At 41.8% G+C, this 16,635-nt stretch overlaps 3 protein-coding genes and 1 long non-coding RNA gene across 7 annotated transcripts; 1 reads left to right on the top strand and 3 right to left on the bottom strand.

Annotated features, from left to right (window-relative positions):
* The first annotated feature begins 550 nt into the window (after positions 1–550).
* Positions 551–2,760, top strand: LOC141834689 (putative glycosyltransferase At5g03795). Its single transcript, XM_074722029.1, has 4 exons — positions 551–847; positions 1,289–1,500; positions 1,573–1,921; positions 2,031–2,760. Exons 1-4 carry the CDS (start codon positions 551–553, stop codon positions 2,700–2,702), a joined length of 1,530 nt encoding a protein of 509 aa, XP_074578130.1. The 3' UTR covers positions 2,703–2,760.
* Positions 2,761–3,003: 243 nt separating this feature from the next.
* On the bottom strand, positions 3,004–4,174 carry LOC141834692 (uncharacterized). Its single transcript, XM_074722031.1, has 2 exons — positions 3,555–4,174; positions 3,004–3,468 (listed from the first exon to the last, which is right to left on the bottom strand). The coding sequence occupies exons 1-2, from the start codon at positions 4,100–4,102 to the stop codon at positions 3,057–3,059; spliced, it is 960 nt and encodes a 319-aa protein (XP_074578132.1). The 5' UTR covers positions 4,103–4,174; the 3' UTR covers positions 3,004–3,056.
* A 272-nt stretch (positions 4,175–4,446) lies between these two features.
* Positions 4,447–9,342, bottom strand: LOC141835384 (pentatricopeptide repeat-containing protein At1g18900-like). Of its 4 annotated transcripts, none has more exons than XM_074722834.1 (5): positions 9,052–9,342; positions 8,268–8,333; positions 7,991–8,071; positions 7,686–7,783; positions 4,447–7,287 (listed from the first exon to the last, which is right to left on the bottom strand). In XM_074722834.1, the coding sequence occupies exon 5, from the start codon at positions 7,282–7,284 to the stop codon at positions 4,597–4,599; it is 2,688 nt and encodes an 895-aa protein (XP_074578935.1). In that variant the 5' UTR covers positions 7,285–7,287; positions 7,686–7,783; positions 7,991–8,071; positions 8,268–8,333; positions 9,052–9,342; the 3' UTR covers positions 4,447–4,596. The 4 variants fall into 4 exon arrangements, with proteins under 4 accessions (XP_074578935.1, XP_074578938.1, XP_074578936.1 ...); XM_074722837.1 differs by having other exon boundaries at positions 8,268–8,315; XM_074722835.1 differs by lacking the exon at positions 7,686–7,783.
* Positions 9,343–15,299: 5,957 nt separating this feature from the next.
* Positions 15,300–15,982, bottom strand: LOC141834396 (uncharacterized). The gene is made up of 3 exons (XR_012602332.1): positions 15,823–15,982; positions 15,537–15,564; positions 15,300–15,427 (listed from the first exon to the last, which is right to left on the bottom strand). It is a non-coding gene; the product is annotated as an uncharacterized LOC141834396 (long non-coding RNA).
* Positions 15,983–16,635: the final 653 nt, after the last annotated feature.

Here is a 16,635-nt window from a genome sequence, read left to right as displayed (position 1 = left end):
CAAACAAACGCGCTATTCACAATGGCTATTTATAAAAAGCACTCGATAATATTTATTTTAGTAAAATGCAATCCAAATTTAGCAAAGATTCCTCTCACTAAAATGGCAAAAAATGATGCTGGTTGACTTACAAATAACATTTAAAATTTAAAACATTTAAATCTAAAATGTTCAGCATTAATTTCCATTACTTTCCGGGTTCATCAATTTTTTTTAAAAAAAATAAAATTAATAAAAATCCAATTTTTTTATTTAAATTTGTTGACCCAAATCGGATACGGTGAAATGAAAGCTCGTCAGTTCGGGTTCACTCGCCGAGTCGCGACTCACCCCGCCTCGTGTCCAACTCGCCGCGACTCTTCGCGGCCCAGCTCGCGCCACTTGGCTCACGGCTTCCTTTGCAAATGAAGAATAATAATTATTATTAAATAATAGTAATAATAAGCCTTCTTAAGTTACACGCTCGTAGTTGACGTCTTTCTTCCTTCCCCTCGAGATACACCTGCTATTTATGATGCCAGGGAAGGAATCCAAAGGCCGCGAGGACGCCATGGACTCACCACGCATGCTTCTCTTCCATGGCGGCGGCAGAGGAGCGAAGTTGGCGGCGGTGGCGGTGGCTGTTTTCCTTCCACTGGTTTTGGTGTCCATGGTGATGCTTGCTGTGGACTCGAAGTCCTCCGCAACTTGGGCTTCCTCTTCTTATATTTCCCTTCCTCCTCCTCCTTCTGATGGCGGTGGTGGAGGCGGTGGTGGTACTAGTGGAGGAGGGGAGTTGAATCGTGGAGCACAGAATATTTCAGTTCCTTCCTTGGCGGTCGATGCACCGAGTCCGGCGCCGGAGCCCGTGAGTTCTTCTTCTGCTTAATCCGATGTTGTTTTGGTGATTAAAATTTTTTCTCACTTCCTTTTCCTTCATTAATTAATTACTTATTTATTTTAATGAAGAAAGTGTATGATTTTGTTGAGGGAAAGAGAGAGATTAAGACACATTCTTCTGTATTTATTAATCGGCAATCGTGTAACGCCTTCTGATTCATTAGCTATATTTCTTTTATATCTTTTCTTTTTCTTTACAATTGTCCTTCACTTAATTTATTTATTTAATTTCTTAACAAATGGTGGAAAAAATATGAAAGATATCATTGGTGTAACTGAAAATGATTCCATGAACACAAACAATTTGATAAAAACAAGTATACAATTTCTATTTAGTGTTCAATGTTTTACTTCATATTGTTTTTCTTTCTCAAATTTATCATTTGGGATTTTTATTTTTTTTGGTTAGGCAATATCACCAATTGGGTACAATATTGAGATGGACACTACAACTTTACAAGGAAAAGCAAGAAGAGATGTGAAACTAGACAAGCTTGAACGTGACTTAGCCAGAGCTCGAGCTTCTATCAAAGAAGCAGCATTGAATAATGAAGTGCAAGAGCAAGACAAAGACTATGCTCCAGAAGGCCCATCGTATCTGAATGCTTATGCTTTTCACAGGTGACCAAGGTTAATTAATTAGTTAGTTTCTCTAGATTTCATTATGGTACAAATAAAAAATTTCTTTTGCAGGAGTTATTTGGAGATGGAGAAATTGTTCAAAGTCTATGTGTACGAAGAAGGCGAACCACCCTTGTTCCATGATGGACCTTGTCGAAGTATATACTCTTCGGAGGGAAGGTTCATCAATAGCATGGACATGGATAGTCATTTCCGAACCAGGGATCCTAGTTTAGCTCATGTTTTCTTTCTCCCCTTCAGTGTTGTGAGGATGGTGAAGTTGATCTACAAGCCAAATTCATATGATCTATCACCAATAACTAGAACCATTTCTGACTATATCAATGTCATTGCCGATAAGTATCCGTATTGGAACAGGAGTCTTGGTGCCGATCATTTCATGCTCTCGTGCCATGATTGGGTAATTCGAGAAACCTAAAGCCTTGGCCTTCTTCTTCTTCATCATGTATAGTTTGATTCTAGATTTGCTCATTGATGAATTATGTGAGTCATGCTTTTATGCATTGCAGGGGCCTGCTGCTTCCCAAGCTATTCCTCTCCTCTACAATTCTTCCATTCGTGCCTTGTGCAATGCAAACACATCGGAAGGCTTCAATCCTGCAAAAGATGTATCCCTCCCTGAAATCAACCTGAAGACCGATGACATTTCGAGCATGATGGGAGGGCCATCAGCTTCCCGACGTCCCATCCTCGCATTCTTTGCCGGCGGTGGTGATCACGGTCCCGTGAGACCTTTGCTTCTCAAAGCATGGAAGGGCAAAGACCCAGACGTCCAAGTCCATGAGTACCTCCCGGAGGGGGTGTCCTACTACGACATGATGAGGAAGAGCAAGTTTTGCCTTTGCCCGAGCGGTTACGAGGTTGCAAGCCCGCGAATTACGGAGGCAATCTACCTCGGTTGTGTTCCGGTGACGATCAATGATCACTATGTGTTGCCATTCAGCGATGTGCTCAATTGGAAGGCCTTCTCGGTGCAGGTGGCAGTGGAGGACATACCGAACATAAAGACAATTCTATCGAGCATATCTCCAAGGCAATACATAAGGATGAAGAGGCGAGGGGAGTTGGTGCAAAGGCATTTTGTGCTGAACAGCCCGCCGGAAAGGTTTGATGCATTCCATATGATCCTTCACTCGATATGGCTGAGACGGCTTAACATCCGCATTGATCAACAAGATTAGTTCTTGTTAGACTAAAATTTTGATCCATTGTTAGATTCTTTGCAATGTTCCATGTATACTACAGGGAAATTCTGGTTATTCTTGATGGCTGCTCATATACAGCTACAATTTTAACTTCTGTAAATTCTGTTAGTTTCCTTTTGGTCATCAGATCAATGGAATAGATGGGATTATGGAAACAAAAAAATTGGAGAATAGGATCGAGCATTGTGCAACAGAGGCTAAATCTCAGCTCAGTGATGATTAGTGATAACAAAATAATAATACTGCGAAAGGATTCGAAGAACATATCAGAAATCTGTGACGTGAAAATGCTGCATTGGTTCTTCCATGCTGCGAAGAATTAGACATCCATCAGTTTGCATCGATCGATTTCTTAATCGATCGCAGGACAGTCCACATGGCAGTCGATGCAAAGAACAGAAGAACACCAGTCAAGATGGCGTACTTCAATCCGAGATTCACCAGCAGATTAACCAGCAATCCAGCAAGAAGCACCCCAACAAGATTGGCAGAGAACGCCGACCAGAAAGGCATGTCGAGGATCGCCGCGACGATGGCTCCCGTCCAAGCTCCAGTGCCCGGAAATGGCACCGCAACGAACAGCATCAAACCCAGCCATTTGAATTCCTCCACCGGCGCTGCCTTCTCCTTGGCTCTCTCGAACAGAAGGTTCACAAGCCGGGTTGCTGCATCGCTCTTCTGGGAGACGAAAGATGCGAACTTTTTCAAGTAGAGGATGATGAATGGCACGGGGACCATGTTTCTGAGAAAGAACAAATCGAATCTGGTGTCAAATTTCAGTCAATTTGGGAAAAATTGCAAATCGGAACAAAGTGAAGTGGCACGAACCCTAGAACGGCTAGAACTGTTATAGCGAGGGGATCGATCTGCATCCAATATCCGACCGGGATGGCGCCGCGGAGCTCTAGAACTGGGAGAGTCGCGAGGACGAAGACGACGAGTTCATCGGCCCAACCTAGTCGTCTCAGCGCCGTCGCCACCTGCAATCCGAAGCCAGATGCTCTTATGGAGTCGGCGGCGGGGGCGGCCAGAGAAGCGCCGCAACAAGCAAAGGCGAGAGCTTTCCAGACCACCGCGATCAGGAGAAGCCTTCGAAGCCCGGACCGCTTCGATTCTTCTGCAGCAGATTCACACGAGCATGTCGTCGAAGAACCATTGCAGACAACAGATCGAAAGGAGGAGACGAGAGAATGGTTGAAAGAAGCAAGCTTTGGTCCGAAAGGTAGGATTTTTGATGGGTGGGAGGGTTTTGTGGGGGAAGGGAGGAAGATCGAAGGGCTCCTGGAGGTTGAAGAAGATGAACAGAGATTGGATCTTCTTCTGGTGGCAGAGAAGGTGGATGCCGCAGCTGAGAGTGCGATTGTAGCAGAAGCCATCGTTGATTTTCTGGATGAGAAAGGCAGACAAAGGGAAAAAGGAAAGAATTTGGTACCAATTGAAGGAAATACTTGCCAGAAAAAGGAGATTCCTGTCGACATTTCAAATCAAATAGGCAAAAAATCAATTTTACATATCTAACATTATTATAATAATTTTGATTAAATTATTATAACGTGAAATAATTTTAAGCGAGGTTGTTGTAATTTTGGTTCGCTTCCTGAACTGTGCTAGACAAGATTTCTCATATGGAAAACAAACAGAAGCAAGGCAGAGAAGCTTGACAATAGCCTTAACCGGAATAGTATGAGATGTAACACTGTGCAATAATGGTTATTCCAGGAAAACAAACATAAGCAAAGCAGGAGAAGCTTTGCAATAAATATTATCAACTCATTTTATTATAGATTCTAAACAAGCTTGACCAATGATAAGTTTGCTCAACAAAATTGTTGCTGCTGTGGGTTACAATCCCTGAAGGCAAAATAAATAGCTACCACAAATGCATGCGTTCAACATAAGAGTTAAGCAGCCACCTGTTAAGGAATTCCCCCTGCCCAATAAAGCAACCTGAGTTGTGATCTTCAGTGAAGAATGGAAAGTTAAAAGCATTCAGCAACTCCTGCACAGAATGCTTGACCAACGAAGAACCAGTTACCCTGCTACGACGACCCCAGCCGGTGATGATCTCAACACGTTGCGGGCATAAACCTGAAGCAAGCATCTGTCGGCGGAACCAGGAGAGTGTCCTGGACAATGCAGTAATGGCAGTGCCCTCGGACATGACATGGAGGTTGATGTTCCAATTGGACCTCTGAGTTTCCCTGACCAAATCTGGGTACACGTTTCTCTCTGCAGCTACCTCCCAAATCAGTCCAGCCTCCTCCTTGAGGCCTGATTTACGAAGGAAATCAACAATGGCATCCACAAGCCCCCTCTTGCTCTCCCTGTCTTCACTGTGCACCAAGTTGAAGAAACCACTCGCATGTGCCTTGACATTCTCTCCGTTCGGTTCTGGATCTGGTAAAGACAGCAAAAAAGAATGAGCTGGATGGCCTGTGATGGCCATGAGCTCGCAACAAGGGCCCATCTCGCGTGTTGCAGTACAACAGCTGAGGAGAAGGGTGTATGTCTGGAGAGAAGGAACCAATCCCAGTCCTAGCATGTTTACCAAAAAATCATAGGCATCCGTGAAACTGTGTACCTTGAGAAATGCACTTATCAATGAGTTGCACGTAGGCACATTAGGTTGCAGACCAGCATCAAGCATTGCTTGATACCATGCCCGAGCCTTTTCAACATTTCCAGCTTTACCCCACAAATCCACCAAAAGCCCATATACAGGTTCATCAGGCACCCAATCCCTTGTCATTTCCTTAAAAACGGCTTCAGCTTCCTCAAGATAACCATCATGACCTAGGGCCTCCATCACAATGCTATATGTAATCATATCAGGACGAAAACCAGCAACCTGCATTTCTTTATAAAGCTTCACCACCTTGGGATAGTTTTTGCGTTTGGCGTGAAGATGAATCATGATGTTGTAAGTAACAAGGCTAGGTTCACAACCTCGTCCATTCATCTCATGAAACATATTAAATGCATCAGAAAGATGGTCACTTTTTGCAAAACAATTCACCATTGTAGTGCATGTATAAGTGTCCAGTGAGATGCCTTCTTCTTGCATCTTCTGATACAAATCTAGCGCAACTTCCAAGTGGCCAGCTTTTGCATATATGTCAATGAGCGTGCAATAGGTTACTTGATCTGGCCGGTGACCAAATTTCTGCATCTCCAGGAACACTTTGACAACTTCATCCAAATAATTAGCACGGCCATAAACATGTATGAGACGGTTGTAAGTTACCTTAGTCGGTTGACAACCATCTGCAGCCATCTCTTCTATAACTCTTCTCATTGCAGCAAATTGCCTAGCATGTCCAAGGATACCAATCATGGTAGTGTAAGAGTGTCCATCATGCCTAAACCCAGGTTGTGATCTTAACCACTTGAAAAATTCAAGAGCCGTGGAGTGATCATTGAGTGATTTCAACACTTGATTGGCTTGGTACGGATTGATCTTGTGTTGCAGGTTGTTCAAAGCCTCTTTAGTTGTTGGTCCCCATTTCAACTGCTGCAAAGTCTGGCGATATAGATCAATCACATATCCTGATTTTGCCTTACGATTAGAAGATGGATAACTTCCAACGTGTGCCTTTGCATAGCTCACTGGATTCTGGAACCTATTGGTGGATCCAGCAGTTTGAATAGATGAACCTGTCATTTTCTTTTCGGAGGTCCCTCCTGGCTTTAACTCAGAAGTGAAGTCATTAGAATGAAATTTCATCTTTTGCCGACTAGACTGTCTTTGACATTTTGCATCAGACAAAACACCATTAGTACCAACAGATGATCCAATCAGACCAATACCATTTCGCTTAACACTTGAATTAGCAGTTGATGCAGGCTTGTCTACAGTGTCTATGGAACAACTGGAATAGAAGTTGAGAGCATCTATCCTCTTCGAACAATCAGACGTATCAGGTAACTTGTAGTTAGAAGGGGCAGTCTCACATGACGATTTAGCCTTAGCAACATTGTATTCATGTAGTTTGCCATTAGAAACTATAGTTTTGTGTGATGTGTTAATACCAGCAACACTATTATCATGTAACTTGCCATTTGAGGTTATAATCTCGTGTGATGCCTTAATATCAAGAACACTGTTTTGCAGATTTGATTTTGTTCCTCGGGTCTTGTCAGATAAAATGCCAACAGTTCTAATACCTGTCTTGACAAAGTGCCCAGTTGTAATCTTAGATGAGTCAACCACGTCAATCTTTGCAGAAGCATTCAAACTGTCTGGACTTGCTTTTGGAGGACTTGAGTCTGACCTAAGTGAGGACGAAGAGGAGATAACATGTTTAGCTGAGACTATATAGCTGGAATTCTGCTGGCTAATAGGGCCTACTGCATTTTGGGAGTAGGGTGGACCAGATTTTGTTGGAGCAACACCTATTGCAGAGGCTTTGATGGCTCTATCTTGTTCTTTTTTGGGAACACAAGATTCATCATCTGAGCAAGTGCCTTTAGTACTCTCTGCACAGCCACTTCTCGAACCATTAAGATATAATTGTCGAGCATAGTGAGGTAAAGAGCCGAATTGCTTTGCCCTCAACATGATCTGCAATCAGCCATGACAAATTAGAGGAAAAGGGACCTTGGACATAACATAAAGATACAAGGAAACTCTGAATTAATAAGCAATCAACTCTATACTTATTTCCAACCATAGAAAAGTTACAAAATTATTCAGTGGATTGTGGGGAAAAAACTCAAAGATTAATAACAAAATAAAAGAGCTATTTCTACTCCATATTTCCTGGATGGGGTTCACTTGTCCTACATGAACACACAATTATCAAAATACCTCAAAAATATGCAAAATTCAATATTTGGGCTGTCAAGCAGAGTTCTTCAATATTACCATTTGATTTTAGTCCCAATTATATGCATCCCACATGAAACCTAGCCCTTTATACAAGTTTGCAGGGTAGTGTTAAAAATTAACACTAAATATACCTATAAATAGGAAGAGCTGTCTGAAAATTTTGACACAAACAGCACGCCTTATAAATGTGATTAGCCGATTAGGGACATCACCAGAGTATAATCAGTAACTGCAGAGTAAACCAGGTGTATTTAGTATCACAGCCATTGATTTTAAAACTTTAAAAGTTTATTAAGGAACGATATTTGGTTCGATATCATGATAAACTAATCAAACGTCTAGGGTTTTGTTGAAACATGAATTAACAGATTCCAGAGTAGTTAAAAATAGAATGGAAAGCTTTAATTACTAAAAAATGTAATCTTAGCATACTTACTGCCCCTGTTGTTTTTACTCTGGGGTTGGCAGTTCATTTGATCTGGCGACCGCCTTCATGCCTGAAATTCTTTAAGCTCACCTAAAAGGAACAAATAGTTAAATTGTCAAAGCTGACTTTTTTTTTAATCTTGTCTCGCTTTGTGGCTACCTTATGATCAGTTAGCTGAATATTAGTGAAGAACAGAATATATTTTCGTAGGAGTTAAAATCATAACGGAATAGCTGATAACAAAACAGGTAGAATGTTCAGTCGAATGCAAAGTCATAAATTGCACCTGTTAACATCAGCTGGACCAATTGAACATCAGTGGATACTCAAAGCACTGTGTCTAAGTACGCATCTATATGAGAAAAGAAAAAAAAATTGCTCATTGTTTCATAGACAATGACTCAATGCAAATTAAGTACAACTAAGGAAACAAAAACATCAAAAACAAAAGTAACAAGAACAGATTTGCTTCCGTTGAGCTGGTTCTACCTAGTTCTCTGTTCGTGTAATAGAGGGTGAACACTCAAATTCACTCCTTAAATATTCATCTTTCCTATTTATTCATCAAAAGAAAAGATTAAAAAAAAAGATCTGTAGTTTTTTCATATTCAACAAGTTCTAACTAGTTTCCTAATATTCAGCAAAAAGAACCTATAGTTGACTTATCCCTTGCTCATAATCAATCCGTTCAATTTCTTCATCAAGGAAACAAGCCCTAGAAGCAAACAACATGAGAGTAGAACGAGTAACAAACTTAAAGCCAAGCTATAATCTAAAAAATCATATGAGCCTAGACAGGCATCTAGAAGACTAACCTTTCCTGCACTAAGGACAATTTCAACAACCAAAATCCAACAAAGATTTCCCCATTAGGACGTCAACTTTTCAACTCTCCACTTCTACCAAAACTCATTTTAAAAAAACGCCAGGAGTTCACTTTCCTTGGGGATACACATCAGATTCCGGAGAGAATTGGCATCTCGAACAGGAATACAAAGAAACAAGAGAAAAAAAAAAAATTCTCCTACTTAAAGAAACTATTTCGACCGAAGAAACAAACTCTCCGTTACCTTTCCGCAGCTTCAAATTCGAGAGAAAGGAACAGCGAAGGCGCCATCCCTAACTCTCCGAGCACCGAGGGCTTCTCCTCCACTCCTCCAAAGACGCCGGAACGGAGCCAAGGGAGAGGAATCGAGAAAGGCTGCGCAAAACCCTACTTTTTCCGAAAGATTTCAACACACGCGACGTTTTATGGACTGCCAGCGACTACCATTCTTCCCCTCTTGTCGCCTTTCCATTCTCTCCGCCTAGCGCATCTGCTTCCTTCGATTCCCTCCTCTCTGCAATACCCCGAATTAAGTCACGGCTATGTGGTCTGAGAACCAGCTCTGCGGCTCGTTACCTAGGTCGTGCTTTAATCGGATTCAAAACGTAGCTGTTATTTCCTTCCTGTCTTCGCTCTTTCAACGGCTTCATCGCACGATGTCCACTCACCCCCTTTGACTAATGGCCTAAAACTCTGGGCCCCACGAATCAACTATGAGATGTGCAACCAATGGTCGATATATTGTGAGTGCCTATAAAATTGAAGCCCAACCTGCCTTGCGCCCCAAGTCAGGGAAATTTCATGGACAGATAAATGCCATTGACATTGTACAAAACTTCCAAATGGGTTCCACAGTATCAACGAATAATGCGGCAGGTAAAAAGTCGGTAAGAGAAGAAGTGTGCACAAAAAAAAATTCAAGTGATGCATTACGATGCCAGCTCGGATGTCTTCCCGTATCCATCAAATAGAGCGGTCCACCAGATATCATCAACCGATCATAGGCATCGTTGACAAGGATATTCCAACTAGTAACCGCGTGGTTAGCGGTTGAGATCTCGTGTGGGGTTCACGTGAGCCACGGGACCATGATTTGCGGTGTGTGGTAACGAAGAATTTGGACTAGATTTGGTACCGTTTGAGAATGAGATGGTGACACGTCACTAGTCATTTATGTGGCCGATGAGCGGCCTTGTATTTTGAATATGGAAAGAAAGATCTCATCTCGTGGCAAAAGATGCAAGTGTTCATTGATCATCTCAACTATTTCACAATATCGATTCCTGAAATATCCGAGTAAAAGATCCCGCAGCAATTTAGAAGAGAGGAAATCATAATGACTGACCGGTGTAACCGTCAATTGAGTTGAGTACGTAGGATAGACCGATCTATCAAATAATTTAATCAGATTGATTAAAATTTTATTAATTAATTTTAAAATGAATTCAAGTGAACTGATCCATTTAGGTCCTAGGCCCGTAACTATATGAATCGGGCCATGACGGACTTGGGTTGGCCTTCGGAATTGAAAAAATTTATTTTTAAAAAAAAATTAAAATAGAAAATTTAATAGACTAAGGATTTGACTTGTCTAAATGATAATCTAAATTTAAAATTTTCAACTTTACCTATTTAAACAGTAATCCAAACTTTAAATTTTCACTATTTTTTATATTTTTAAATTTTTTGATAGGCCCGATCGGATTGACCCATCTAACCTGCAATCCATCTTAGATTGGATTGAAAATTTCCTAATCCACTAAATTGCTGGACCGGTCCGCTCCGTTATATAATTGGATTTCTGATGGATTGGTCCATCCCATTATGGATTGGCCCATTTCACAATTATATGAAATGGTTTTTTTAGATGAAAGGAATTTTATTCTCGATTCGATCCTGGTACTCTTTGTGATAATATATCTACCATCTCAATTATCAATTATGCACACGGAGATAGAATGATCACATCTAATGCATATGAAAAGAGTGATTACAGAACCAGCACTCCATAAAACTTGAATTTCTAATAACTGTAATATAGTTGAACAGAAGACAAAAGAAAAACAGCCTGCAGAGTCCACGTACATTATTCAGTAATAGCAAGTAATCCAGCCGGATTAATCCATTCAGTAATACTGAGAATGTATGAGTGAAGAAGTCGAAGCCTGTCCTGATAGAAGGGCAAATGATCGTTTCCACCTTTCTTTTAACTTCTGTTGCAAATGAGTATTTTGTTTTCAGTCTGAATTTGGCCATACTTGGAGTATAGTGATCACTGCACGCTGTGTTTTTATACTGTGTACAAATTTCCTCTTGCACAAATCAATAGAAATTTCTCTTCTTTCTTATTCTTTGTTGTGAGGCTTCAGATCATTGGATTATGGATAACTCTTCTCCATCCTTGCATTTCAAGCTAGCTACTTGCTGTTCTTTTCTTTTCACTTCAATTATAGTAGTTTCGTAAACTCAAACTTAACTAAAGGTAAATCAGCAAAACCTAGTGGTAATTTTCTTTATGTGATGGCATTTTTCATTGCACCCTGGTAAAAGTGAAACTTGGCAGAAGAACAAAAGTATTACCATCATCTTTGATCCAAATCAATACAGCTACCGTGTTAAAAAGCTCACGAGATTATTTATGGCACATCTGACTCAGTAGGACAGTAGAAATTTATGGCTCTTCCACACAATAAGTGTCTGACAGCAGCTCGATCAGCAAAATTATCATCTTGGTTTGCCATAATGTTCGCTAAAATAGATATATACAATCTCTGATATGCATACTTATGGTGCAGTTTTAGACTTTTAGTAGTTTGTAGTAGAAGCTTGTGAGACGTAGCAGATTAAGTATATTCACAACACCAACCTTTTTCCTGAAGATCAGTAGCACATTATCTTGCACCAGCTTGAACAAACACTTCACTCGCACTGGAAATCAGTGCAAACATACAAGTCAAAGCTTTGCAAACATCTTAGTTTGAACTCCACACACACGACCGCTAGGTAAGACCTAGCACTACTTGCAGAAGCTACTCTGCACTTCTAAACCTTGTGAAGACCATAACCATGGCTACAACATTTATGCATTACCTCTTCATGGCGTGATGCCGCCGCCGAAGCCGCTACGGGAGCCGCCGCCAGGACTACCGAACCCACCAAGTCCGCCACCACCGGTTCCGCCACCGAGCCCACCAAGTCCGCCGCCACCGGTTCCGCCACCGAGCCCACCAAGTCCGCCACCACCGGTTCCGCCACCGAGCCCACCAAGTCCGCCGCCACCAGTTCCGCCACCGAGCCCACCAAGTCCGCCTCCACCGGTTCTGCCACCGAGCCCACCAAGTCCGCCACCACCGGTTCCGCCACCGAGCCCACCAAGTCCGCCGCCACCGGTTCCGCCACCGAGCCCTCCAAGTCCGCCACCACCGGTTCTGCCACCGAGCCCACCAAGTCCGCCGCCACCGGTTCTGCCACCGAGCCCTCCAAGTCCCGTTGAACCTCCAAAACCTATAGGGCGGCCGAAGGTTGGTAGGGTGCCGGGGATTCTGAAGGTCGGCAGGCCGTTGGGAATCCCGAATGCTGGCAGCGTTCTGGGGATTCTGAAGCTCGGCAGGCCGCCGGGAATCTGAAAGGTCGGCAGGCCGCTGGGGATGCCGAAGGTCGGCAGGCCACTGGGGATGCCGAAGGTCGGCAAGCCACTGCGGATGCCACCGAATCCGACACGGGGGATGTGCTTCTCGTCTGCAAGTCCTGAACCAGTGGCAGCAGCAGCGCTAGCTCCGGTAGACACTGTGGTGGTGGCTGCTGTAGCATGGTGAAGGCTGGTGGGAATGGTCCTGGCTCTTGCTTGGCCAAGTGCCAGGGAGAGCACAAACACCATGGCAACCAAGCAAGACCTTGCCATCTCCCCTCTCTCCCTTCCACCCACACACACACTAGACTGAAGAGTTTTACGTCTTATAAAGAGAGATCAGTCAGTTCGTGAGTTGGCGCCAAAACAGAGCATCTGAATCAGTTCTGGTCCCTTGATTTTCTTGTTGAACTTGGAGGTCTGGTTTTGGTTCGGGGTAAATGCAAACACCAGAGCTAGCAAAAGCTCATAATGGTCTGCAAAGATGCATTCACTCTTACTGATGCAGCAGAATAATAAATATCGCTACCTACCGATGATGTATCTGCTGTAAACATAGTCAGATGCAATAGTAATTCGAAGACAATAGACAGAAAAGAAAAATTCATTGTTTTGTAGAACTTCAAGTCATATTTCATAGTCTGAAAAGAGAAACGACAATAGACGAAGACGATCAAGGCCCCTTGCTCGGCTGTTTTCACAATGGCGCTCAGCATTCATTCACACCGTGCCAATCTCGGATCGAACACATGCAGCAGTTTACATAGCTGGAGCTGGACCAATTGTTGGATTTCACGTGTACAAAAGATAAAAACAGTATAAGACAGTCCTTAATATACCTTCTCAGCAATCCTAATTGATCTTCTTGGCAATATTAATTGATCTGGTTGAGATCAAGTGATGGGCCGACTCTTTGAGAGCTCTGGATAAATCATCACAAGCAAATCGGAAATCGGATGAGGATCGGGTCACCAATGGTTAGGTGGTTTCCTCTCCCTCTCTTTTCAAGTGTGTTTCAAGTGTTATAATCGGATTGACAATTAATCGGGTCGGATGAGGGTCGGGTCAGGTTAGATCGCGGATTGACAATTACTTGGAAGTGATAAGCAACGAGAATAAGGAGTGTCCATTGTCAATGTGGTGCAGAGAAGGAAGACGTCCGACTCTAGTGAAGATTAGTGGAATGGTGATTGGTGAATGCTCCACAATCAAATCTAGAAGAAAACAACCACCAAGTAGAGTTAGAACGGACGCTAAGTGGGATCTTGTCAAAACCACTCTCCCATACTCAAGTCAAATGTAGGGAACAAAAAGAAGCATAACTCTTCTGCAAAAAGGTGGCAAACCATTGGTGGACCTTTTCCCTTTTCTGCCCTTGTCCTTTTCTGCTTCGTCAGGATTCAAACCCTTGTCCTTTTCTGCAACTCTGCTAGCGTAACTAGTAGAAAACATAACTAATAGAACTAAGTAGCTAACTATTAGAAAACAATATCACACCACCCTCTTATACAGATATTTATTTATGCCAAACTGAGAGGAAGTGGGAGAAAATCTTACCACACACTCCCCACACATCCGCCGCCGTTCTCAAAACGCATCTCAACCACTCTCCCACTCACCCCGTCCATCCGACTAAGTCCCCCATAGTGCTCAATCCAAGTCGGACCATAGTTATGTGACTCCACTTTTGGGTATGTGGACCTAACTTTGAGCTCTATGTTGGATCAAGCCTAAGGGCTCTAGTTTGATTGTGTCCTGCACCTGTCATGAAGTTGTTGTTTCCATCACAACAATAATGTTTTAAGGTATCACGCACTATCTTTATTCCAAGATATCCTCATGCTATATGGCATCACCAAATAAGATGGCAATGAAAGCATAATCATACATTGAAACAAAAAAATGGATGTATTTATAGAATCTAGTTATCATTGTCTATAAGACTATATTGGATAGAAATCAAAAACTAAATGCAACAACAACCAAAGGACTGGTTTAAATCAAGAGCCAATGCTATTACATCTTACTTATCATCGAAGTTCCTGTAAGTGCAGAATGATCTTCTACAGGGATGAACGACAATCAAAGTTCCTTCTCAATTGGGAAGATATGAGGAAGAAGAAGAATCAAGCATTCATCAAGATGGCCAAATCAAATATTGACCTCTCCCTTTTAAATTTGGCTCGTCCTATGAGAATCATCCATCATAAAGTCCATAACTAGTCAACAGTTCATTAATGTTAACAAACCAGATTATTGGATCCACACATTGAATCCACATTCAATATCTAAACCCCTTTTAATGCTACAAGCATTAAGGCACTCTAATTGAGGTTTAATTTCCTTAATGATAATTAATCGTGTGTGTTAATCAAGTGCAAGCCCACCTTATAAAATTTTAAGCACACTAATATGGACTTAATCATTCAATCTCCCACTTGAGTTATACTTGATCCCTTATATATCACACAACTCCTTAGTTGAGCTCAACATGTCAATAGCTTTATAGGTTAAATACTTTTTTAAACAATCTTGTCCATTAATTTAAGAGTAAAGATACACTACATGAAAATAATAACATGAAACTTAACATGAAAGACGTGGCAAGCCACGTGTGTCATGCCACGTGGCTTTTTCAGTCACGTGTGTCATGCCACGTGGCTTTGTCAGTCGAACAAAATTAGGAGGCTTTTTCCTCCTCTGTAGCAAAGACATCGTTGTTGATCGAAATCACCACCGCTACAACTTCGCCGTCGGAATCACTAAAAGGACATTTTGTTCGGCTGAAAAAGCCACGTGGCATGACACACGTGGCTTGCCACATCTTTCATGTTAAGTTTCATACTATTATTTCCTACTGCTTGTACACATATGATCATTAAAAATTGCACCATAACATGATGAACATAGTATTTGAACAACTTATTACTCTATTATTCATGATGAACATAGTATTTGAACTTACACATTTCCAGTTGCCTCCAACAAAAAACTGCAGTAACATAGAAAATCATGAATATAAAACTGCAGTAGCTCAGGGGAAAACCATGAATATAAAATGAAGATGGAAAGAAATCCAATGTAAAACAAACTGAACTTACACATTTCCAGTTGCCTCCAACAAAAAAACTGCAGTAACATAGAAAAGGCAAAATATCAGATGCAGCAGCGATGATAAGTATATAAAAAAACTCTATGATGGTGAATTTACAAATGTGCATGGGTATACAGGATCATGCATTGTATTTATAAAGTACAACATTGAAAAAGAAAACCCAATATATGTCTGATAATTGATAACTGTACAGGAAAATAGCAGATACAATAATAGTATATCCTATTGTATTTATAAGTTTTACCGTAGTGTTTTGTGGAGAATCTACTTACCTCGCAGGCAGCTACTGATCAGGGGCATTAGGGTCCTGAGTCTCATCGTTAAGGAAGTCTGCGAACGATTGAGTACAACCAGGTGGGAGTGGCGGGACACTCATGTTCTGTATCAATGCCCTCATCTCCGCTAGTTGTTGATCGTGTGACCTCTGCTGCGCCTCTAATGCGGATAGACGATTCTTTAAATCTTGATTTTCTTCTCTTAGCGATGTCACATCAGAAGTGGATCCACTGGGACGACCTCTGGCTCTGTGAGCCATCTCACGATCATACACCACTTTTGCCTGGGACCCTAAACCGTAGAGGGTGGAACTCTTTTTCCTCCCTCCGACCACATCATAGTAAATCTGATTTATTTGGTCGGTTGTGAGATTCTGTCTCTCACCTCCCTCAACAGCAGGCTGAGACGCCTGCTCAAATCTGACATTCAATTCAGTCTGTTATAAATAAGATAACATAACAATTAGGATTAAAAAAAATAATTATTATAATGTAATGGTATATAAAGTTAAAATTACAAATCTTATACCTCAAATGCCTCCGAGCGTTTATCGACATGTACGTGCCATCCTTGGACTTATGTGTTTTTGAAAATATCTCCCAACAAGTAGGAGGCCGCTGTAACTCATGCTCCTGCGTAAAAAAATACAAATAAAATCAAAATCAAATAATTACTAATACAAATGCATCTTTATTATAAACTTACTAAGTCCAATGTGTGCTCTACAATAGATCGGGATCCAGCTATATGCTTTGAGGATCCGGTGCTAGGGCCAGCCAGCTCGGTATTTCTATTGGCTCGAGCTGTCA

The sequence above is a fragment of the Curcuma longa genome, chromosome 9 (genome assembly GCF_044706935.1).
Source record: "Curcuma longa cultivar G26 ecotype Majalengka, Jawa Barat chromosome 9, ITB_CL_G26_1.1, whole genome shotgun sequence".
NCBI lineage: Eukaryota > Viridiplantae > Streptophyta > Magnoliopsida > Zingiberales > Zingiberaceae > Curcuma > Curcuma longa.
Note: the sequence above shows the minus strand (reverse complement) of the source record. Positions and strands in the feature narration are given on the sequence as shown.